At 42.3% G+C, this 24,985-nt stretch overlaps 1 protein-coding gene across 2 annotated transcripts in view; it reads right to left on the reverse strand.

Moving 5' to 3' along the window:
* The window catches only part of DPP6 (dipeptidyl peptidase like 6), a 423,216-nt gene that overhangs the window by 82,921 nt on the left and 315,310 nt on the right, over positions 1-24,985 (reverse strand). For both annotated transcript variants that reach the window (XM_040592220.1, XM_040592221.1), the window contains exon 8: positions 6,068-6,188. In XM_040592220.1, coding sequence (XP_040448154.1) covers positions 6,068-6,188 — 121 coding nt within the window. The remainder of the gene's footprint in view (positions 1-6,067; positions 6,189-24,985) is intronic.

The raw sequence follows: 24,985 nt of genomic DNA on the forward strand, positions 1-24,985 counted from the left end.
AACACTGAATGATGTCCAATATGCAAAAAAGAGGAAAATTTTCTATTTTAGTATGCTGACAATGTCACTGAAGCATCACACTGGCTTTGCTAACTCACCTGAACAAGCACAGAAACAAGGGAACAAGTTCCACACAGTTTCCTCAAAAGCCGTGAATAACATCAACACATCCTTGGGGTGCGATTGTGGCACTCCCTGATGGCATTTCCCAGTTCCAAGTATTTCCCTACCCCACAGCAGATGTGCAGAACTGCAAATTTATCCATGTCCATGAAATATTTTCTTTGTGACTGAAAATGTGGAAGATCTGAAAAACAAATTAAAATCTGTTTTCACTGTCCCAGTGATTCTTTACATACCTCGTCAAAAAGGAATTATTTGTAGTCCCTTAAGGGCTGGCCCCTTTTACTATCTGGAGCCCTGGCTTTAGCATTCTCTTGGCAACAGATTTTATTTATCCGGAGTATCTTAAGGAATTCAGTGATGACTCAGTCTAATTATTCATCTCATCCTCACCCACCAGGTCTTGGAGCTACTAATTACTAGGAAAGGTTAGCCTTACAGTGTGAAATATTAGGATATCTGATCTCCTTCTCTGGTGACACAGAACAGGAATTTTAGGAGTTGCATGCTTTCAGCCTGATTATCAATGTCTGTTTTCAAATTCAGGTATAATTTGACCAGCAAAGTTCCTGTTTCCCAGCAGAAGTTCAGCATTTTCGTGAAAAAAATAGCACACAGACAAATTAGGTAAGGCACTATTTCAGCAGACTTGTCTAGCATTTTCCCAGTATTAGGACCACTTCCAGAGTCCCAGGATTAATACTTCTAAACTCAAGAAATATATCTACTTCATTTGCTTGAAATACTATAAGCATAAAAGATACTGCTCAAAATAACTGCTTTTTGATTTGGCAGCTGCTGCCAGGCACTGCACTTCTGAGACCAGCCACACGTTCTAAATATACCCTCTGAGTTTTGTGAGATGCAGATTAAATTACAGAAAAGATTTTTCTTTATTACTGTGTTCTCTTTCCTCTCTTTATAAAGTATAGAAAAGAAACAGAACCACTATTAGCATGAATCAGCCAGTAGCTTTGGATGTAAAGTTCCCATAAGCTCAGAATGTTTCAGGGAAATGTATGTGAGGGGAAACTGGGAGCCTTTACTAGATCTTGCAGCAAAAAAATTCTGCAGTTTCATTGTCTTAATGATGATGACATCCTGGCCTCTCCCACCAGGTGTCACTGCGAAGTCACATAAGAGGATCTGTGGGTGATAACGTAAGATGCAGGCAGAATGAAGATTAATAAGGCATACGAATCATCGCTGAAAAAGTCTTTCTTCACTCCCCCTCTTGCTCCGTAGCCAAAAATAAAGCATTGCAACACTGCTGTGCATTAAGCTCAACAGAGGAGAGTATCAGTTTTAAATGATGGATACGTATAGTTCATCTTGTGTTAGGGTTTTAAATGTATGCCGTGTGAGCTGGAGCTGGTGCCTGGCTGCTTGGCTCTGACATGGGGATGGGGAGACGTCCAGATAAGACATCACAGCCACGGTGTCAGGACTGTGTCTGGGATGGGGATGCTCACTTTGAGATGATCTTTAGAGACTTACAGGACAATCCCTTATCACTCTGACAGCGACATGAGATGATGGAGTAACTCACATGCAGTTCTTCCTTTTGCAACCAAAGCCCCTAAAACCCAAAAATGTGTCCTGTAGACCAAGTTGCAAAATAGCTTCTAAGGGACTACTCTTACATCTGAGGACACATCATGACACATGCAGCAAAACACAAGGAAAACCCTCGGTTCTACACTCTAGGGATGGGACAGGCCCATATATAGGTGAAAAATCCTTCCTTCCCCTCCCACCAGTGACAGGAGCATCCACCACCCTGTCTGACCTCTATCTGTGAACACAGACTTGCTCAACAGTTGCACCAGGACTTAATAGCAGTGCAGCACTGAAAACATCCCTGTCCTGCTCATGGGGACATGAGCCATGGGGAGGGACCCTGAATTACCCTGCTGGGGTGTCCCTGGTCTGGCAGCAGTGTGCCAGCATGGAGAGAGGTCTTCCTTCCCCATTCTCCAGAATTCAGCATCACACACTTCCAAACTCGATGAGCTTCCAAACTGCAACAAAGGGATGCCACAACCTTCTCTTTGTCACTTGGCAGGATCACACAGGTGACCTCTGGCACAGCGCCTTGCTGCCACTCTCTCACACCTGAACTGTCTCTCCCAGTGCTTGGTAGCAAGGAAGATAGTTTAATTGCACCATGACAGAATTCATTTCTGCTGAAAAGTGCTCTAACAAAGTGTTTAAATGAAATTAATTTTACCTGCACTTTAATTTTTAAAATGTACATTATTTTTATTAAAGTACTATATGTATAAAACCCATATAAATACTCTTATCCTATCGCACTGAAAGTACTTTGTGCTATACTACCACTCACTTTAAAATTCTCTTTAAGACTCATTGTTGCTAAAACATATTCTCAAACCATCATACAGCAAACTGAAATATAAAACACTCTGCTGCCGCTATGCATTTAAATGTTTAACTGGTTTCAGCTGCAGAACTTTAAACTCTTTTTTATAGGATATCACTCCATTTTAGTATAAGCATCTATCAGGCACAGCTCTGAAAATGTTGTCAGACTATGAAAACATTGTCAATGCTTATTTTAGTAATAAAACCCATGTTTAATCTATGCTTTCATGTTACAGTAATCTATGTATCAATCTACAACCTTCCAGCTAAATGCACTAAATAGATTAAGCTCTGATTGATTTGAAATGTTTTTCACTATATTATCAAAAGTTTACAGAGCAGCATAAATACCTTGTGGAAATTTTTTCCCCTTTGGCAGATTTACAAAAGCAGAGCTTAACTTGAATTGAAATGAACTTCTGCATTTTTCCAGGGCAAAAAGCCTGTCAAATCTACTCTAGATCTGCTCTGCTTCCAGACTTAGTGAAAACTTGTGATTAATAGTACGGCGCATCTATTATGTCATGACAAAAGCAATCATGTTATGAAGAAAAGTGTTCCCTCTGGGTCTACTATTCATATGAAGCATCAAGAGTTACCCCAAACAGTGGTGCTGCTGGGACTGCCACCCGCATCGCATGCTGGGCAAACCGCTCTTGGAAAGGGGCAGGGTGGGTGGGATTTTTGTTGATGTGACCTTGCTGATTGCAATAAAAGATCTCAAAAATTTACTTCCTCCAATAGAAAACACCGAGGTTTGGGGGGATTTTTTTTTTTTTTTGCACTGTGTTTATGGAAAGTGTGAAGCAGGTCGTGAGCTGTCACAGTAACCCAGCGGGTGCTGTGGGGGGAGGCTCGGCTGCCACTGCCGGAGGTGGTGAACTTCAGCAACAAAAAGAGCATGCGAGGGAAGAGAAGTGCGCTGAACTCTCTGTGATCCTGTTTCAGCATTTCTCACAGCTCCTTTGCAGACTGTCTGCTGGAGACGGCTGCACAGATGGAACGAGATTTCTACATATGCTCAGCATACATCCTGGTAGCTCGCTGAGATGGCGGCAGCGCAAACAAACATAGGTCTGAGCATCCCACCCAGCTTCGTTAGGGAGGTGGGGAAGACACATCTACAAATGTCAGTGGGAACAGGGGAAGGGGAAAAATAGCCCATAGCTATTAAATTTCAATCTTTGCCCAGATTTCAAGCAATTACAGTCAGGTAAGTTTGGATTTAAATGTTTCACTCTATCCTACCGAAGAGGAGGCATCCAAAAAAAGCAGAGATTTTGGAAAAATAAAGGCACTGGAAACAGTGTGTTGGCTAGGGTAAAACTTCAGCCTCAGGCAACAGTGCCTGAATTCCCATGGACTCTGGCGGGAGTTTTCATCCATCTCCCAGTGCTCCTTACCCATTTACCACCATGCAATACCCAATTTCTTCTGGGATCCCACTCCATCCATCCATGCACGCAGAGAGCTGACGTCTGAACACTGCAGATCCACCTGATCCTGTGGCCCCACAGCTTGTTCAAGCATCTGCCATGAATCCTCCGTCCTGACTCCGGTCCCAGGTTTACCTCCATGAGCACTGCATTAGTGATGTAGTGCAAGAGGAGGAGCTCAGCTCACACAGTCCAGCTCTGGATCTGATTTTGGATCCTGCACCTCATCACTTTGCAATGGTTGTATCTCAGGTTTTCCCATGGGTCCTTTTACACCTTGCTTGTGAAGTAAGAGAAGTTTTTGTTTCAATATAAACCGTATTTGGACACAAAGTGACATTTCCAAAGGGATGTAATTTCTTAATTGCTGCAAAATGTACTCCCAGTGAACAGCAGGTTCAGTGGTCCTACCCTGTACACGCTGCTCCAAGAGGTTACAGAATCTGGCCCGGTATAACCAGCCTGTATTTGATCATACATTCATTTCTTATCCCAGTACATTAACATAAAGGTAACAAGAAAGTTCATTATAAAGGACAAACCTGAAAGTCAATGTCAGCCAGGAAATTGCCTGAGCAATCCCGTAATTGAATAAAAATACTTGTCAGCAAAACAAGTGTCACCACAGGCTTGCCGGCGTGCTTGGAGTTCACCGGCTTGACAAACTCCTCTCAGCATGGTGCTGTGTGCAAGACTCTACAAGAGGACCTTTTGTACTGGATGATGTTTATCAGCAAAATACGAGTACTAATATGCGCATTTGACCTACAAACAGGCCTGCCTACAGCTTCAGCAACAAATTAAGAAATAAAGAAAACTTATAGAAAATTAACATTTTGTAATTTCTTAGCCACTCCTCTAGTTACAAAGTGGACCACAAGGAGGACACTCAGTTGCAAATATTCTGTGGTACAATGTAAACACACAATTAAACATCAAAAGTAATCTAAACTGCTATCAGATTTTTCCACTGATGTGTTTGACGGGTTTGTACACTGATTTATGGGACCAGCTTCTCTGGGAGTGGCAAACCAAATAATTTATTATAATTCCCTCATTTTTAAGTCCAACAGCCCCAGCTGAGCTGTGAGACAGAGTAATTTAAGAAATGATTCATATTTTTACACCAATTCATGGTGAATGGCATTTTGCAACCTGTTCTATTCCATTAAGCCTCAAGCAAACTGGGAGCAGCCAATAGGGCACAGTTAATAGATGTGTGTGGATAATATTTGTAGACAGGTCTTTCTGTAGAGGTAGGACAAGCTTGGAACTGTGCTGGGACCTGCAGCAGAAAGTGTGACTTTAGAGGGAAACCGTGTCACAGGTCCCCAAAACAAGGATCCTTGCAAAAAGGAACTGCTGGCAGCATTAGCCAGCAACAGAGAGAGGGATGCATGTTGTGTGCATGTTATACACATAAGCTAATATATATACTTTAACTTTTATTCTGGTGAAGTATTAGCCTGTAGCATCCCCCAAAAGAACTGGGGATAGCTGGGATCCTTTACTAAGCTAGTGAGCAGGTGAGATTATTTTGCAAGCAGCTACTCATGGACACCTAAATGGCCATTTGCCAGCAGAAAGGACCCAAGTAAAGATGTGCTCCAGTGATGACACATCAGGCCCATTTTCAAGGGAAAGAACCCATCTACTGTGAGGACCTGCCTGCTTTTAGAAAATTTTTAAGTAGCAAGGTCTGGGCAGATCCCAGGGCCCACCTAGTGGTGTGGCAAACAACTCATCAAGTAAAATGCTTCTTCCTTTAAAATAAAACCCCTTTCCCTCCCCATTTCTGTCCTTTTCTGTGATTTGAAAACTGGCACGTCCATGAGTGATTGGAGGTGCCATTAAATAATGAAGCAGTTCTGTTCATTAAAGACTGGTGATTTATTACCTTTGGACTAAGGGAAAGAAAAACAGCCTGAAAACAGAATTCTTACATCATTTCACATTATTTCCAGTCCAGCACTTTAGACAACTGTTAGTACAGCAGATTTTCAGTTCCGTGGTCCACCAGTCCCCAGAAATGCAATGCTGAATGTCTAATTCCAGAAAGTTCTATAAATCTAGGGTGTAACTTAAAGTCATAACTAACTGCTACCTTAAATGCCGTGTCCTACCTTCATACAGCCAGTCGCTGAGCCCATTGAAAATAACACCTTCCTTTCCTGTGGAGACCACTCGGATGGCTTGTTTCCCCACATGGGCACAGTAATAGATGTTATTCTCAAAGATAAATATCTGATTTGAAGGGAAAAAGAAAAAGAGAACAGCATTAAGCAGTGGCTCCATTATAAAATGTTGCATTTTGCTTTTACAGTAATTGGCAGTACAAAATCACATATCACATTTTTATAACATCTTTTGTCAAAAAAGGATTTCCACAGCTTGCTTCCAATGTCATCAGCTAATAGAAAGATGCTAATTTACAACAAACTGAAGCCTTGGTCCTTTGATACAAGCTTTATTTTTCTTGCTCCTGTCTTCATTTCAGAAATTGAACAGTGCAGTTAGAGGGCATGAAATGAAGAATGACATTGCTCAGGATTTTGAAAAAGTGGCCCAGGACACAGTAGCAGTTTGCAGAGCTGCTGTTGATGCTATGTGGTGACTGAACTGGCTACTGGAAATGGCTTCTTGCTCGTTTCCAGCTGCTGCTGCTTCCTTAAAACACAGCTGGCAACCCATTAAATAAATGTGAATCCAGTTTTTAATGCAGATTCAACAAAACAACTTGTACTACTGAAAAGGGGGCAGTCTCTGTGACTGCAGCATGCTCGCCAAGAACGCACAGCAGGTCGGTGTTTTGGCCGGGGAGGAGGTGTACATGTGCCAAGGACCAGAGGGGTGTGCTAGACCTCTAGCCCTGCCCTGGTCCCCAGGTCACCTTCCTACAGAAACGAGGGTGGTTGGACAAAGGCACCCATGGGGTCTCACCTCCCTACCAGCATGGATGCAGCTGCCATAACCTCCAGCCTGTCTTTGGAAACCTCTCCCCTCCTGTTGCAAAAATCTAGTGGATTCAGGTTGCTGAAAGTTTACATGATGAAAATGTCATGGGACCTCGCAGCTCCTTGGGAGGACAAGGGCAGGTCCACACCAAGGATCACCATCGGGTACCTAAGCCTGCCTCTGCAAACACCTGCTCACACAGCTGGTGCTGTCGGTGGGAAAGAAATTCAATCCCGGAGAAGAATTTATAAATGGAAAATTCTTTCAATCATATGTATTTCAATTCACCACTCTCAGGAAAGGAGCCTAACATAAGGCTCCTGGTTTATTTAAAGCTAATTCCACGTGAGACATTAGTGCTACTGCTACGAGAATGCTTTTGGGAATCAGGCTGTTTATTTAGGTGTTTAAGTGCTGATCAGTAAGCAAAGCTTTAGCCAGCCATTTAAAAAAAATTGTTCCATGGCATCAATCTTTATCATGTGGTGAAATGCTTTGTTCTGTGCTTTGCTGTCACTGATGTCACAGATCCTGTCCCCTCCTCATCCCACAGTGAACCGCATCCTGTTCTAAATAAAATCATTGAACTGTTGAGGTTGGAAAAGACCTTTCAGATCATCAAGTCCAACTGTTAACCCGGCACTGCCAAGTTCACCAATAAACCCTGTCCTTAAGTACCACATCCATAGTCCTTTTAAATACCTCCAGGGATGGTGACTCAACCATGTCTCTGGGCAGCCTGTTCCAGTGCTTGGCAACCCTTTTGGTGAAGAATTTTTTCCTAATACCCAATCTAAGCCTCCCCTGGCACATCTTGAGGCCATTTCCTCTTGTCCTGTCACTTGTTACTTGGGAGAAGAGACCGACCCCACCTGCCTACACCCTCCTTTCAGGTAGTTGTAGGGAGCGATAAGGTCTCCTCAGCCGCCTCCTCCAGGCTAACCCCCCCAGTTCCCCCAGCCGCCCCCCACCAGCCTTGTGCCCCAGCCCCTTCCCCAGCCCCTGCCCGGCTCTGGACACGCTCCAGCCCCTCAGTGTCCCTCCTGTAGCGAGGGGCCCAACCCTGAACACAGGGTTCGAGGGGCGGCCTGACCAGGCCGAGCACAGGGGGATGCTGTGTGTGACCCCCGGGCAGGGCCCGGCACGGGGCCGGGGTGACCCTCACACAGCTCGCTCGGCCCCTCGGCCCGGCCTGCCCAGACCCTGCAGAGCCCCCTGCCCCCCGGCAGGGCAGTGCTCCCACCCAGCGCGGTGCCATCTGCAAACTGACCGAGGGTGCCCTCGATCCCCCTGTCCAGGTCATCGATAAAGAGATTAAACGGGACTGGCCCCAGCACGGAGCGCTGGGGAACACCACTCGTGACTGGTGCCGGCTGGGTGCACTCCAGTCACCACCGCTCTTTGGGGCCGGCCGTGCAGCCAGTTTGTTACCCAGCGTACAGCACACCCGTCCAAGCCATGAGCACCAGTTTCTCTGGGAGAATGGTGTGGGAGACGGTGTCAAGGGCTTCACTGAAGTCTAGGTAGACACCATCCACAGCCCTTCCCTCAGCCATTAGGTGGATCTCCTTGTCATAGAAGGGGATCAGGTTAGTCAGGCAGGATCAGCCTTTCATTAACCCCCGCTGGCTGGGCCTGATCCCCTGGTTGTCCTGCACATGCCTGTGAGGGCACTCAGGATGACCTGCTCCATAACGTTCCTCGGCACGAGGTCTGGCTGACAGGCCTGTAGTTCCCTGGATCCTTCTTCCTGCCCTGGGCATCATGTTTGCTGACCTCCAGTCAGATGGAACATCCCTGGTTTGCCAGAACTGCTGATAAATGATGGAAAGCAGCTTGGTGAGCACTTCCACCAGCTCCTTCAGTACCCTCGTGTGGATCTCACCCTGCCCCATAGACCTGTGTGTGTCTAAGTGGTGCAGCAGGTCGCTGACCTTTCCCCTTGGATTACAGGGACTTCATTCTGCCGCCCATCCCCATCTTTAAAATAATTTTAAACTCTGTTCAGACTGCAAAGATGTACTGAACAGCATATCAAGAAGCCACTTAGACTGAAAGACAAGCTGTTAATATAATTTAGTAGACATCTACAGATGGGTTTTTATACACTTGAAGATACTGGAATGTTAGGTATCTTTACTATGACACTAGAATGCAATTTCTCACATTATACTCATGAAAAGACAGAACTGGGAAAAATATTTGCTTTCAGCTTCTATTTCACATCCTATTACGGTATGTGTTTCACCTAAAGATGAGCTGGAAAGATTCCAGAAGAAAGTATAGATCCTAATTTAATTTTGGCAGCAGTTATAGCGAGTTTGCCTAAAGGTAAAAAGTATGACTGAAATCATAGCGTGTTTTTATTCCTTTTAAATTAAGAAAAGATGCATCCAATTAATGTTTTTTGAAAGTAAAAAACATGTTGCAGAAGATACTACATTTTCTTTCCTATCTTGAGTTTTAGTAATCAAAGAAGCCAGAGGAGGAATGCCAAGTAAAGAATTTTATGTGTCAGCTAGTCTGCATATGGGAGGGCTGTTCAAGCTTAAATGTACATAAAAATCAGGAAGACTCTGGGGCCAAATGAATCCAAATCTCTGTGTCTAAGAGATAAAGTTGCTGGGGTTGCTTGTGTGGGGGCTCTTCTGTGACAGGCACACCACCGAGGGGAGTTATTCAAGTGATGCAACCCTTCCCTTGCCCAGATTCTCCCAGCAAATGAAGGTTTTGCAATACTTTGTACTGCATTCAATTTTAAATGAGTTTACAGAAAAAAAAAAAAAAAAAGCAAGTGGCCTGACAACCTGTTCCTGCCTTTTGCTTTGTAAAACATTGCAATGTTTTCTGTCTTCAGTGTTTTGTCTTTCAAAGCTCCATTGTACTTATCAGGCTGCATGAGGTATCCAGTAGCTGCAATGGAAAAATAGTGCTTTGGCTTCAAACTGTCTCCCATGTAATTCAGAGCCAAACTGCAGCACCTCATAGAGAATTTAAAATTATCCTGCTAACTACAGTGCCTTGTACCCTAAAAACGTCAGCCATAATCAAGATAAAAGATAACTGAAGCAGCACAAGGAAGATTTCTGTGTAATGTATCTTATAAATTAAGAAAAAGCCTTTGAACTTCCGTTATTCATCAAAAAGAAATGTCTTTGGATTACTTCACATTCTGGGTTAGAAAGATATTAGATGATATTATGAAATACCTATATAATATTTTTTACGGTTTTGGTTTTATGACATCAAAGCAGTCCTTTCTATCAATTGATCACAAACCTTTCAGATAATCATAGGATAAGTATTTTTAGTAAAGAAAAATAATTAAAAAATATATGGAGATCATTTTCACATTATTTTATACTTGCTTTACCTAGCAGTTCTAGACTACTGTAAAACTGGCAACAGAAGGGGTCAAGCTCAGTTTTGCGGCTCTCTGGGCTGGAGACAAAGACCAGACCCAAAATTTCTGATGTCTTCTCATTTAGTGCACATATTTAAGCAAGACTTTACCCCTGACATTTTTCCAATATATATGCTTTTTATCATGGACAGCACATAAAGTCCAACACTGAGCACAACCAATGGCATGGAAAATAAACCTGTGTTATGTCAGGAAAATAGCCCCACGTTGAATAGCATTTTTGTTTTCATCATGACACTTTCAACACAGACAAAAGAGAAGATATTCTGAAAGAAGTAAGAGGAATGAAAACATCCATACACAGATTGAAGAAAATGAAATTGTTAACTCTATAGAATAAACAAGGAAGACAGCAGCTGTACAAGATAATGGAGAGGATACAGATAAAAGGAAAAGGATGCTTTCACCCTTTTATTTCTCCAAAACAACAGGAAAATCAATGAAACCTAGAAGAAAGCTGTTTAAAATATATATATTTTATATATATTTTATATATATATATATATAAATATAAAAATATTTTTCGTAATGAAATCAGAACTAATGCACGGAACTCCTTGCCACTGGAAGACAAGAACTTCATTCTCTTCCTGCTGGATGTTATAATAGATGCTCGAAAGATGAAATACTTAACAAAGAGGACTGGAATGCCCAGGGGGACTAAGATAAAGTTTGGGTGGTTTTTTTTAAATGCATTCACTTAATCCCAGGGTAATAAAAATCAATGCAGATTTTGCTGTTGGCTTTATGTTGCTCAGGATGTCACCTGAAACTTTTCAGCATAAGATACAATCCATTTAGCCTCAGGTATCAACACACCACTAAATCATGTGGGCTGGGAAGACAGCTCTGCCTGTTTGCAACTTGTATTAGAACCTGTTACTTCAAACCATTTGACATCCTTGTGCGACACAACTAATACTGGAGAAAAAACACTAGGCTGATTGGACCACAATCATGAGACAGGAGAACTTTAAATCAGAGATTAAGTATTTATCCAATAAGATAAATATATACAGTAAGATAAATGTTTAAACTAACAACAAAATAAACTTAATTCACTTACGACATACAGAGCCTCAACAACACTGATTGATTTAATGAGGATTTGTTTAAAATGTTTTTGCAACTGTTTAAGGGCTTCTGAAGTAATGTCCTCTGCCACACCCACCCAGAGTGGTATTAAGTAATTATGCTGCAGTAGTTAAAATACTGATACTTTTACATGGATTCATTTATGGACCTTTTCAGGAATCTAATGAAAATAATCTCTTTAAGACCACTGCAAAAGTCATAGTGACCAACTATTTTGAGAAGATGAACGTTACACTTGCTTTTATGGTTGTTCAACACCCCTTCCTTTGAGAGGTGAGTGAAGTTCCTATTCCTTCACAGACCAAGAGAAAATAAATTAATGCGCACTAATCTGCATTTTTACTGCTTCTATTTATTTTCTAACTGTAGGGTGGCATTCTAAGTTTATATTCTCTTTACCCCATAGTTTCTAACACATGTAACTTGTCAATTGAATAAGCGACATCACTCAAATTTAGTATTTCCAAGCATAAAGTTAATGCCTGGATGCTTATTACTTTACATTATTAGGACATTGTAGAAGTGTGAATTCTTTCTACACATTGGAAGCAGCCTTCCACACTGCAAGGCCAGTCCACAGGATTTAACTACAAGAGAGTAGTTACCACGGAAAGGTTGGCCATTTAACATGGAGGGTTTGGTCAACAAGAACTGGCCTTCCTGTATAGACAGGCACAAAGTCTTGCTTTGACACTGTTTTAAATTCCAAATCAGTCCAACCTTCCTTGGAGGCTGAAAAAAACAGTCACAAAATGAAAGACTCAGTGAGTGGGGAAACATAACTACAAATCAACATGCTACTCACTCCTCATCCAACATAAGGTACTTAATTATTTTCTAGTTTTAATGTTAAAGCTTTTATTTTTTTTCTCCCCATGTAGAAGTCTGCTCATTTGCTGGAAAACCAGTTTACCTGAGGGTGTATTCTACAGAAGAAATAAAATAACAGATGCATTTTATAATTCTGTGCATCTTTCAGAAATGCTGATACTTATTTTGCAGAATCAGTAAAAATACCTGTGAAAGGTACTTATCCATGAACTTCACTGTTGTAGATGCTGAATAAATGCACCGAAAAGACAGTCCCTGCCCCCAACAGCATATTTTACGCAATCATTTTAATGGACAGAAAAGTACTATTGTCCCCATTCAACATGTGAAAAAATGAGAGACAGGGATGCTGAAGACAAGACTCAGTTGCCCAAATGTAGGCACCTAGAGCCATGTTAAGGCCCTTGATGAGTTTAAAACATCTGGCAGATATGATACAGAACATAAGCGAAACCTCTGCTCTCACAGAGTAGCATCTAGAGGCCACATACTTCTAACACTATTCAGCTGAGTTGGTCTGGGAACCTATGTTTAAGCAGGCAAATCCTATTTTAAATGTCACACAGGAAGACTTGCAAAACCATCAGTCAGACCTGAGTAGCTTGAGCTCTGTTCCAACAACTTAACCATAAAATCATCCTTACTGTAATTATTTCAGGTAGACTATTATAAGCTTGTAAACACTGGGAGAAAAGGGATCCAAAACGTGCACCGTCCTGCATGTTAGACACGAACTGCACATCTAACAGATCTATTTATTAGCAGAGTCATCGTCAGCTTCAACATGATACTTACCTGAACTCACACTTCCTCCTGCAAAGGCAGACCTATGGCCACTGTAAAATCCCTTTTGCTAAATAATAAAGAAAACTAGTTCTTGTATGTATCTTGCTCTCTACATCTGCCATCGTACATTGCCAACATACATTGGTAGGATTCAATACCACCTCACCTTTCTGTGGCCTTTTGTAGATGGCATGATGATCTAGTCTGCCTTAGACAGATGCCAAACAGAGTCAGCAGAGAGAGGCACGTACCAATAAAGACAGAAAGGAATATAAAATCTGCCTAACACCAGCGATTATTCTACAGCAGCTTTTATGGTATGCTGGGTGCTCCCAAGTCCAAATAAAGTCCATCAATGCAGTTTGTATAGATGTCTAGCACTTCCACTGAGTTCAAACAGCCAGTATCAGTTGCCTTCATCCATTCAAACTTTGATCCATTAGCTCTTTGAGGGTAATGGTAACACAAGCATGCATTCAAATTAGACCAACAATAGACTAATTTGGGAAAAAAAAATTAAAATGCACCATGAAAACAATCTTGGAGAACAGAACATCCTCCCTCCCAGTCCTACTAATAAGCCAGACTCTGGCCTCCTCATGCACATCCTTCAAAGTCTCCAAAGGCCCTCTCCTCCAGCTCCAGGGCAGCACAGCCTCAAAAGAAGGACTGTAGCATATGTTCAGTGACTACTGCCTCAATGCTGTTGCTCATAGTCCTAACCACATCCAAGTCCTTGGGCTCTTCTACCTAAACCCCAATCACAACACATTCTTAAGCAACTGCCACTCATTTCACCACACAAGCCCTACAAGAATATGTGGGGGCAAATTAAATTAATCATTTGAAGTAAATCCAGACTTCTGTAAGGTCAGGCAGTTCTTGGATGGTGCAGGACCACATCAGTCTTGTATGTAAGTGGGAGTTCAACTGCCTGAAATCAATCTATGCGCAATTTAAGGTTTCTACCTACTTTCTGTTACTTATCTCTTCAATCAAGAGTGCTTTGTATTGTGTTTACCTGGCAAGGTTTTGGTAGCAGCAGGGGAAGGCTGCAGGGGTGGTTTCTGTGTGAAGACACCAGGAGCTGTCCCCATGTCCGACAGCCAGTTCCAAACGGCTCTGAGACAGACTCACCGCTACTCAGAGCTGAGCCCATCAGCAACATTGGTACTACCTCTGTGACAATATATTTATAAAAGGGTAAAAATGCTGTGCAACAGATGTGAGAGAGGAGTGAGAAAATGTGAGAGAAACAGCCCTGCAGACACTAAGGTCAGAGAAGAAGGAGGGGGAGGAGGTGCTCCAGGCACTGGAGCAGAGATCAGCATGGTGATGCTGGTTGTTCCCTGCAGCCTGTGGAGGTCCATGGTGGAGCAGGTATTCTCCCAGCAGCCCATGGAAGCCCCCATGCTGGAGCAGATGGATGCATGTTGAAGGATGCTGCAGCCCCTGGAGAGCCCGAGCTGGAGAACATTCCCGGCAGGACCTGCAGCCTGTGAAGAGGAGCCCACATTGGAGCAGGGTTGCTGGCAGGACCTGTGGCCCATGGAGGACCCACGCTGGAGCAGACTGTTCCTGCAGGGCTGCACCCCATGGAAGGGACCCGCGCTGGAGCAGTTCGTGAAGAACTGTAGCCCATGAGAAGGCCCCATGCTAAAGAAGTTCATGAGGACCATCTCCCGTGGGAGGGACCCTACGCTGCAGCAGGTGGATGGAAGAGGAAGAGCAGCAGAGAAAGTGATATGAACCGACCGCAGCCTGTTCCCCGTCCCCCCTGCACTGCTCAGGGGAGGAGGTAGAAGAGGGGAGAGTGGAGTCGAGCCTGGGAAGAAGGGAGGGGTGGGGGGAAGGGAATGTGGTTTTAGTTTTGTTTCATTTCTCACTGTCCTAGAGTGTTACAATTAAATGGCAATAAATCAATTTCCCCAAGCCGAGTCTGTTTTGCCCATGATGGTAACTTCTAAGTGATGTCCCTGTCCTTATCCTGACCCATGAGCTTTTCATAGTATTTTCTCCTCTAGTCTCACTGAGGAAGGGAAACAACAGAGCAGCTTGGTGGGCATCTAGTAGCCAGCCAAGGTCAACTCACTACAACAGCCCTACACTTCAATGAAGGACATTTTTTTAACTTTTCAGTGTAAGATAGTTCCTTAAAGTTTTTTAACTTCTATTCATTTATTTTTTGGGTGTGAGTGATAGGAATGCTTTGTGCTGAACTGTGTATTAAATATCTACATATTTATATGGCGTTACACATCACACTGGTCTGAAAGCCTCAGGAAAATACACAGATTTAGTTTCCCAATATTTCCAGGAAGTAGAAAAATATTACCTCTTTATTTATATGCTAAGTAACTAGAGAGTCACAGCATGTAACTGGGGTTTGGAAATGTCAGATCACAAACAAAACCAGTTTTAAACATGATCAAGCTCTTCCTGGAAATGTACATACAAAAGGACCTCTCCTCTCCCCTCCATTTCTAGTGCTCTCTAATTCCATCCAAATATTTTGGAGATAACCCTTCTCAAGCCAGTTTTGTTTTTCCACTGCCATATGAAACCTGGAAGCTGAGGACTGTGAAAATGAAAAACTGCAAAGAGAGAAAGATTTGCCGCTGTTTTGTCCAAGTTAAAACTTGTCCTTACTACAAGGAATTAGCATGCCCATCCTTGCCCACACAACATCTTGAAGCAGATATGATAACTGTGTTTTCACTTTGGGATATCAAGGAAATCTTCTGACTATGGTACTGGAAAGGTCTTGGCATTCTGCAGTTCTCATTCTTACCACAGCAGAAAAAGTGTGTGATCAATTAAAAATCAGTTCTAAAGCCTGTTGCTGATTGACTACACGTTATTTAATGAATAATCCATCAATTTCTTCTTTTGAACCTCACAAAATGCAAACTTTGATGTTCAAATAGCTTTCAGTAATGCATTGTCATGAGCGTTGTTCTTAATGCATATGACATGATTACGCCAATGCTTATCAGTTCTTCAAAAAAGATAATAAAGCTATAAACTGCGCCTCACCAGTGAGCTTACATAATGAGAGCTAGGATTTTAATTAGGCTTTTCTTGTTGTCATTTAAATATAGCTCAATAGCAGGTGGGAAAAAAAAGTGTAACACAAAATACTTAAAAATATTTTCATTCTCTCCATCAAATGGTTCATGTTCGCAACTTAGGAAAGAGACAGATAGCAATTATGATGGAGGAGTGAGATAAAGAATTTTTAAATCAACTTCTTTTCTTTACAAAACCAAAATGTCATTATTAAAATCAGTGATAAACCAATGAAACTCTTCCACACAATCAATACACTGCAGAGAATCACATCTTGATAAATTATTGGCATAGACAGTTTCTGGGTTGTGTACCAGGGTTTATCTTTGCTTTAATTCAGAGTAAGAAGCTAACTCCTTACCAAGCCAAGGATTTAGAAGACACAGAAGTTTCTGAACGTAAAAAACAAATAGAAATGGCTTACTTGAATTCAACTTGACCCTACCCAGAGATGGACAATGGTGATGTTTAGACCAAAGTGAGGACTACATCAGTTTTAAAATAATTCTGCAGGAAGGCTTTCAGAACAGAGAAGCTGAAAACACCCCAGGGGACCACTAAAACCAGAGAATACAGTAGTACAGATTGATGCACGTAAGAATCATGCTGATCCATAAACACATCAAACCCAGTACTCATGAATTCTCAGTGCAGATCGAAGGCTTGTACACATCTGGTATCAGTAGTGTAAGAGATTAACTGCATGGAAATCAATGCAATGAAAAGAAATGTAATTGATTCTGCAAAGGAAAACTGTCAGTTACTGCAAAAGACAAAGGAAAAATCTGCTGCCTTCAGTGGCTTTGATTACATATCTAGGAAAGGGAAGAGTCGCAACTTGTAAGTTGTGCAGATCTCCTGGGTTTACCCACATGTCTTAGAGATTGCTAATACCCCTTGTAAAATAAACATTAAGAATTTAATTTTCCTTTCATTGCACGTGATCAACAAAGATACTAGGAAGTCTGAGAGAATGGAAAAGCATTCCTTCATGTCTTCAAATAAGGAAGTATTTTCTGTTTCTACGAACAGTGTCTGGGCCCCATTTAAGAGCTCTCAAGAGAGGATGTGGCTCTCCAAGTTCTGGGGGTGACTTCTCTCTGGGGTTGGGGGAGATCATCACCTTGCCTGCAGGTGGGCATTGGTGGAGTAAGTAAAGGAGCAGTGGGAAAAGGCCAGAAGACTCTGCAACACCAGAGGTATCAAAAAGGATGTTGAAGGATCTCCTCTGAGATCCTGCAGAAAAGGAAGGGCAGGTAGAGCCTGAGCTGACTGGGCTGGGAAATGGAGACTCCTGCACAGGAGAAGGGCTGGCAGCTGGTGACTTCAGGCACCAAGAGGAAGGGTCTTGCTCTGCCGACAGTTCTGCAGCTACACACCGGGTTCAGTGCCCTGGCTCTGGGGCTGGGACCTCTGTCCTATCTGGGGAGGAGAACTTTAAACACAGAACAATGGGGGAGGGAGGTGGCGGACCACAGGCAGGCAAGGCAGTGGTAGACCAGGCTGGCAAGAAAAGGGAGATGTGAACAAGGGAGAGTCCGGTGAACAGGGCTGAAGCCAAGCACACAACTCCCTGAGCAGATTTTTCATACTTTTCCTGGGAAACCATCACAGCTGGGTGCCTCTCTGTGCCTATACACTAATGCATGCAGCATGGGGAATAAACAGGAGGAATTAAGGTTTCTGTACATTTGTAGAGCTAAAATCTCAATAGGATCATGGAGCTGTGGTGGGACAGCTCATACGACTGTAGTGCTGTGATGGATGGATACAGGCTCTTTAGGAAGGACAGGCCAGGATGCCGAGGAGAGCGAGTTTCCCTTGACGTGAGAGAGCAGCAGAGATGCACAGAGCTGTACCTGGAGATGCATGAAGAGCCAGACAATAGCTTATAGGTCGAGATTTGCCAACAGACCAGTGTGGGTGATGTTGTCGTGCACATCTGCTACCAACTGACCAGTCAGGGAGAAGTAAATGAGGCCGCCTTCATATAACTGGAAGAAACCCCACATTCAAAGCCCTGATCCCCATGGGGAACCTTAACCGTTATCTGCTAGAGGGACTACAACCTGGGCACAACAACGCAGGAGGTGTGTGGAAGGCATTGATGACAACGTCCTGACAAAGGTGATCAAGGTGCTGGTGAAGGGAGATGCTCTGCCTGACCTCACGCTTTCAAACAAGGACAAACAGCAGGGGAAGGTGAAAGCTGGGGGCAGCCTCAGTTGCACACACCATGAGGTGGTTGTATTCTGTGAGCAGGCTCGTCCATAACACGTACAGATTCTAATCACACCTATAATCTGCCAGAGTCCAGTTCAGGATCATGACAGGAAATACCATTGCAAAAGCCTTTAAGCCCTGGCCTTCAGGAGAGCAGAGTCTGGCCAGTTCAGGGACTTGCTTGGAGGAATCCCATGGAATACAGCCCTGGAGAGAAAAGAGGTCCGGCAAGGCTGTTGGATTTTCAAGTATCACCTCCAAGCCTGAGAATGGTCCACTCTGATGTGTATGCTAGCAAGCAAAGGAGGCAGGAGGCCTGTGTGGATAAGTACATTGCTCCTGACACAACTCAAATGTAACCAAGGAGTATACAAGAGGTAGCGGTAGGGACAGGTGACCTGGGAGGAATACAGAGGCGTTGTCTGGTTGTGCATGGATGGAGTTAGGAAAACCAAAGCTTGTCTGGAGCTGAATTCAGTGAGGGACATGAAGGGCAGTGAGAATGGCTGCTACAGGTACATCAGCAGCAAAGGAAAGTCTAGGGAAAATCCAGATCTGCTACAAGTAATATTATTTATTAAGCATCTTCTATAAAGCCTATATATTGCAATCGCTTGTTAGGAATAGTTAAGGTTTTTCCAAGATTATCATTCATACTAAACCACATTTGTGGTGTGTCTACAATATTCAGTAAAGTCTGGAGATCTATTCTTCAAGAAATGTTAAGGCTCCCTTTGGAAAGCCGAAAAGTTTGTAAGACCCTGTGCTTTCTAAGGTCTTCTGAGACAATCCAAAATTTGCAAAACCGAAACTCGAGATAAAGTCCCACGTAATTGACTAGAGGAGTAATGACTGAATTCTATGATCTGGAGACACATCCCCGAAGTTTTTTTCCTTTCAAATTGGGCACAGAAGAGATGTTTTTGTCTTGCTTCTCCCAGCTTAAGTTCTTAAGTGCATTAATATTCTCCCCAGGTTTCTACAAACTTCTCTACATTTTTGACACTGCATCATTACGAACGCTGTGCTTTTCCATTTGTATTCTGTGAACAGGCTAGTCCACAACACAGATTCTAATCACACCTAGAATCTGGCAGAGTCCAGCCAAATAAGCAGTTATCATGATTCTGGAAATTTAAAAATGTACTTTTCAAGAAAAATATGCCGTCCTATTTTCTGTTCTTCAGGGAAGAAAAGCGTTTATTTCACCTCAACAAAGAGAACCATGTCTGCTTGGATTTCCTTGCCCTGGATTCTAATTGGGGTTATTTTAAAGAATGTATCAGTAAATGTACCATTTAGTATGGAACTCTGATTCTGCTTTTAAGTTCTGCTTGATGGATTATCTTGTTTTCTGTAACCTAATATTGCTGATGGTTATGTAGGGCATCACTATAAATTAGATTATTTAATGTGAGATGATACGGTACTTAATTTTAAATATTTTATTGTGTTAGAGAATGAATATCAGGCTAACGAGAACACAGAGATCACTTGTCAGCATAATGAAACTGGTAACTGGGATTCAGGGTTCCTCCAGGTACACATCTGACCTTGGACAGCGAGCTAGTAGGTGTAATATTCCTCTTTAATACAATGTTTAGTAATAGAAATTATCAGCATCTATTCCATCAGCTGAAAAGCAGAGCTAAGAGAGCTGTTCCTGAAGCCTTCTCGTGGCTCTGATGAATGGCAGTTTCTGAGGAAGGAGAGACCGCTGCCACAATCGAAGGTGAGCCACTCCACATCCCTTAGGTGGCACTGCTTGGTCTTGCTTCTAGCATCCTACCATCTCTCACTCTCACTTATTCTCACCAATGACTGTTGCTGTCTAAAGTGAAAGGGAACTATTTTCACAGGAGAAAACAGCAGCTTTCCAAGAACAACACTTTTCATAAGCACTGATTTCAGTCGACATCATCTACCAACCACAGTTTTGTAAGATGCCAGAAACCCTTATGCACAGACCTAAAGGAGGTACTTCTAGGCATTTCAACTCGGAAACGAAAAATGCCCTTAACAAAGGATACATGTTCAATATCCATAAAGCACAATTGAAATTAAAGGAATATCAACATTTTAGATCTCTGTAAAGGAGGGAATTACTTTCAGTGGAAATGACCCTATGCTAAAGCGCTGCACTGTTAGGAATCTTGCACTTTACGCAATTGCAGTTGCATGTAACAAAATGTGGTAACGTATAAAGAAAGATAATTCAGTATTTGCCCTATAGTGGAACAAGCTGGTGAATTGCTGTAAGCTAGCAAGTCCATCAATACGTGCATTTCCTGTAGGTACACACTCAGTTTCTTTAATGCAGAGTGTGAATGTCCACAACATTTAATATATTAATTCTGTAAGTCTGCTGTAAGGTAGAAATATATTGTCATCTTCATGCTGTAGCTTAACCAGAAAATGAAGCGACATATATGAAGTCACAGAGGAAGCCTGTGGCAGTGTCTCACCTCCAGGGGTGGTGCACTAAACGCTACATCATCCTGCATCTCACATTTGGATATGAGAGTAGAAATGTTTTTCTAATTTATTGGTAAGACCTCTACAGCAAATAATAAATTTCATTTTTTCCTCTGCAATATTTCACACCCACAAAGAGAGAAACATCTTATTTACAATAAAATAACCTATCTCTTATTTCAGTAACATTTATTGCAGCATCTTCAATTATCTTAGACATCTTGCTCTTTTGCCACTGATGAATATGAAGTACCAAGAATACTGAGATGGGAAGAGACACTTCTGTTCTCAGCAGTGCTCATAACATCGACCGTGCCAAAGCTTCCCTTTGGTGAACAAGGACCAAACACATCAAGCTTACTGATGCCAAAGGAAATGTCAAGAATGTGCAAAAATAAAAATAGGACACTATTGCCACTGCAACCAAAGAGCAAAGAATCAAAAGAAAAAACCCAAACCAACACTTTTCCAGTGGATTTCTTTGAAGAAAATGTGGGGAAAGGGGAAGGGGAATTGCCTGACCAGAGTAACCTGTCCAAGTGTTCAGTGTACTTGTAATGTATCTTACTGGAGTTTCAATTAAAAAAATTAATATATTCTGAAACTGGAAACAGGGATGAGGGGGAGACAGTACATTATTATTCTGAAACTCTGGTTTTCCCAGAATGCAGGGACCGTGTAAAAAGCTGTCTGAATATCCCTCACCATGCTTAAATAGAGCTTATATAGACTTTGGAGCAGGGGGAGGCTTTTCTTCCTTGCAGCTCACAAGATAACCAAGCCAGAATAATTACGTACAACAGACCACTACTAAATATTGATTTCAAAGTCGTTGCAAAAAGAAAAAGAGAGAACAGCAGCTTGAAAATAATGATGTAAAAATCTATGAAATAATGGTGGAGACAGATAGACCTACAGCAATTATACACACAGCAGTTCAAAAGCCCTGCTGAATTAGGAACAACAGCAGATGATTCAGTACCTCCTGTGAAAATAGTCCTCCTCACTTCATATCTGTGGAGCCCTTCTGCCTGGAACTAAGCTGGCATGACAGGCACAAATTCAAGCAAGGAAAAACCTGCTAATTAGAGGAGTCACTCCAGTTTAGTTCCAGGTGTCATCACTTAACCAGCTTTTTTAAATCTAGATATCCTAGTTGGCAAGACACTGTGCTGCAGTGTTAAAAAAACTTGATAACAACAAATGAGATGTATAGGTTCTGGCCCTGTGCAGCAGAATCTATCATGCAAATGTTTTATATATGAAGGAAATTCAGTATTTCTCTTAACTGTATTGCACTTTTCAAACAGAAATATGTGTGACAATAAGCTGTTTACAAGCATTAGCATTCACTGTTTGAGGGTACCTCCAAAACCCTAACATTGTAGGGGCTGAAAGACCTGCTCCTCCTTTTTTTCCTGGCATTTGCCTTTCACTGAAATAAAGATTTCTTAATGCAACTTCTGCACCTGCTGTGAAACGTAACTTCTGTTACTTTACAACCAATTATACACTTGATTGCTGCATAATCTACAAGAATGAGAGTTAGCTGCTGCTCCAGAAGAGTTGACACTGGGAAAGGTTTATTGACTATGAATGCAGGAGAATCCCGTTTTGGCTGTTCTGTGGGGCTGCAGCCAGTGGCAGGGCACACAGAACTCCAACAACTGTAATCCTTTTCCTGTATGCTTTTGGTACTTAAAAAAAACAGTGGAACATTAAAAGACTGGCTGGCCAGGAGAACCTCAAAAACATGTTTCTCTTTGCTGAAGAATAAATACTAGGATCTATGAGAGAATTTTTTTTTTTTTTTAAAATATAACTGCTGCCTCTATAGTTGCGCAGAACTGCTTCTCCCAGCATCTGATATGTCACTGCTACCATTAGTATCTGTCAGGGCCGTTACAGATTCTGTTTTTAAAAAAGGGAAGTAGTAGCACAGCAGAAGTTCTTGTGGTTTTGAAATCAGAGTTTAACAACTCCTGCAAACTGTACTTTACTGCTGTCAACACAGAAATGTCAACAATATTTATTCCCTGCCCATCAGAGCAGTCCTGCTGCTTGCTCCTTCCTGTTGACAACAGGGCGCATGTATATACCTAGCTTGTTCTTAAAGCAAATATTTTGAACCTGGATGGGCTCACTTCGGGACAATTTAGACAAAAGCCTCCTGAAACCTTCAGGGTGCTTTGATTCCTTGAGCTCTTCAGCTACAGATATGTACTAGACAGTCTCTTGCTCCCAAAGCACTCCCCGACTTCAGCCATGCTGCCAAGCAAACCAGAAAAGGGAATCTCTTCACACTGTAATTTTTTGTTTTGTTTTGTTTTTAATAATTAGGGTTGTACAAGCCTGTCAGCCACACGTTTTATGAAAACTGAGTTCAAGGTCATAGTAACTATTAACCTTTGCATAGATAGCACTGGGGCAAATGTACCACAGAAACCTCACACGAGCCCTCTGCACGTGGGCAGAACCTCACTCTAAAAGATGTAATGGTGACGAAACTGGTAAAATATTCCAATAAGATCAATTAACAGAAGCTTTTTCGTGGCAGAACTGAAACACCAAAAGTGGGTAGCTGTTGCGTCATAAATGGTAAGATCAGAAAAAGAGAGGAAATAAGCACGCACCGAACAGGGCATAGGTAAAGCCTAACACTTTTTGGCAGACCTATCGTGTCTTCAACATCCTCATATTGCTCAAAAGTATCACACAAACTGAGGATAATAGAGCCTATTCACTGAAAACCACCAAGCACCATGCTGAAGGCTGGTGGGCTGGTGACATTGAATACTAAGGAGGACTTCGGGCTGTTGGGTGCACTGTGGAAAGGACGGATTTTTTTCATAGACATTTGCATAGTCATTTACACCCGTCATACTGCTATTCCAATCCAACAGCGTTTTCCACTCATTACACGACGGCATAAATGGTGGCTCGTGTCAGGGGACACAAGAGAAGGATGAGCTCTAATAACAGTCGCACGTAGGGAATGTGTTCCCTCTTGCACTGAAGTTCGGGGCTCTTTTTCTATTGACTCAGGAGCTAATACTGGTAAGGGCCCCATTCTTCTAACAGCTTTGGAAGACTTAATTTGTTAAGGCTGGCTGACATCTGAGAAAGGCTGAAGCATTCTTCCGAGGTGCCAGAAGCAATGGGTTTTTTGCATTCTGATCTTCTTACATAGATTTTCTCAGATCCAATATCTGCCATTATTTATACAGCTCTGCTGGCATGTGTGGCATTCTGCAGGCTAGTAAGAAGTCAAGAACCATGCTCTGAGGAGTTCATCATCTAAAACTTGGCATGTAATTTAATGAGTAAGGACAAAAGAAAACAAGATAAATAGAAAATTGCTCCTGGGAAAGTTCCACTGTTTATTTTTAATCACAAAGAATGCAGATCATTCAGGCTGCTTCTGTTTCAGATTTGTTTCTTTTCTGAATGATTCAACATGCAAGAGAGAAAGAGGTCAGACACAGCAACCAAAAGTTCCCCTAGGAAGGATGAAATAGAAGCTACAAAGGGAATAAAAAATTTCAGACCCAAACCCTCCCACTCTCCTGCCTGGCCTCTCACTTGTGTTGCCAAAGAAGAATAAACTGGGAGATTTCAAGGAGAAAGCTTTTCATTTCCTGAAATTTGGGATATCTTCAAGGTGATGCAAACCCCACGCACCCTTTGCTCCCACCTTTTGTGGGAGACACAGCACGGGTTGCTGGCTGTGCAGAGAGGGGTGCTGCTGTGAGCAGCACTGGAGCTGGCACAGGCTGGGGTACCTTAGCACAGGTGGGGGACCCCCCTCAAATACTCGGCCCTGTAACCACCTAGAACCAGGGGAGCTGACACGTAGTTCCAAGCGCGTTACTCCTTTCCATCCCACTTGACTCTTTTTCCCTCCTTCTCCTGCAACACAACCCAGCCTACATTTAGCAAACACCTTCACAGTATCAAGTTTAAATAGACTTTATTTTTTCTCTGCCTTTGCACTTGATGTTGTCCTTACAGAAGGAGACATAAATTTCACTGGCAATTATGTTCTGAGTAACTCAATTAGTCCTGAAATACAGAACACTGATCATTGTGTATTTTCTCTACCTCATTTATAATGCTTGTAGATTTTTTTTTTTTTAAAAAAGCTTCTTTTTTCTCTGGCAATTCTCTGTTGATCACTACCTAT

This window comes from Falco naumanni, chromosome 4 (assembly GCF_017639655.2).
Source record: "Falco naumanni isolate bFalNau1 chromosome 4, bFalNau1.pat, whole genome shotgun sequence".
Classification (NCBI taxonomy): domain Eukaryota; kingdom Metazoa; phylum Chordata; class Aves; order Falconiformes; family Falconidae; genus Falco; species Falco naumanni.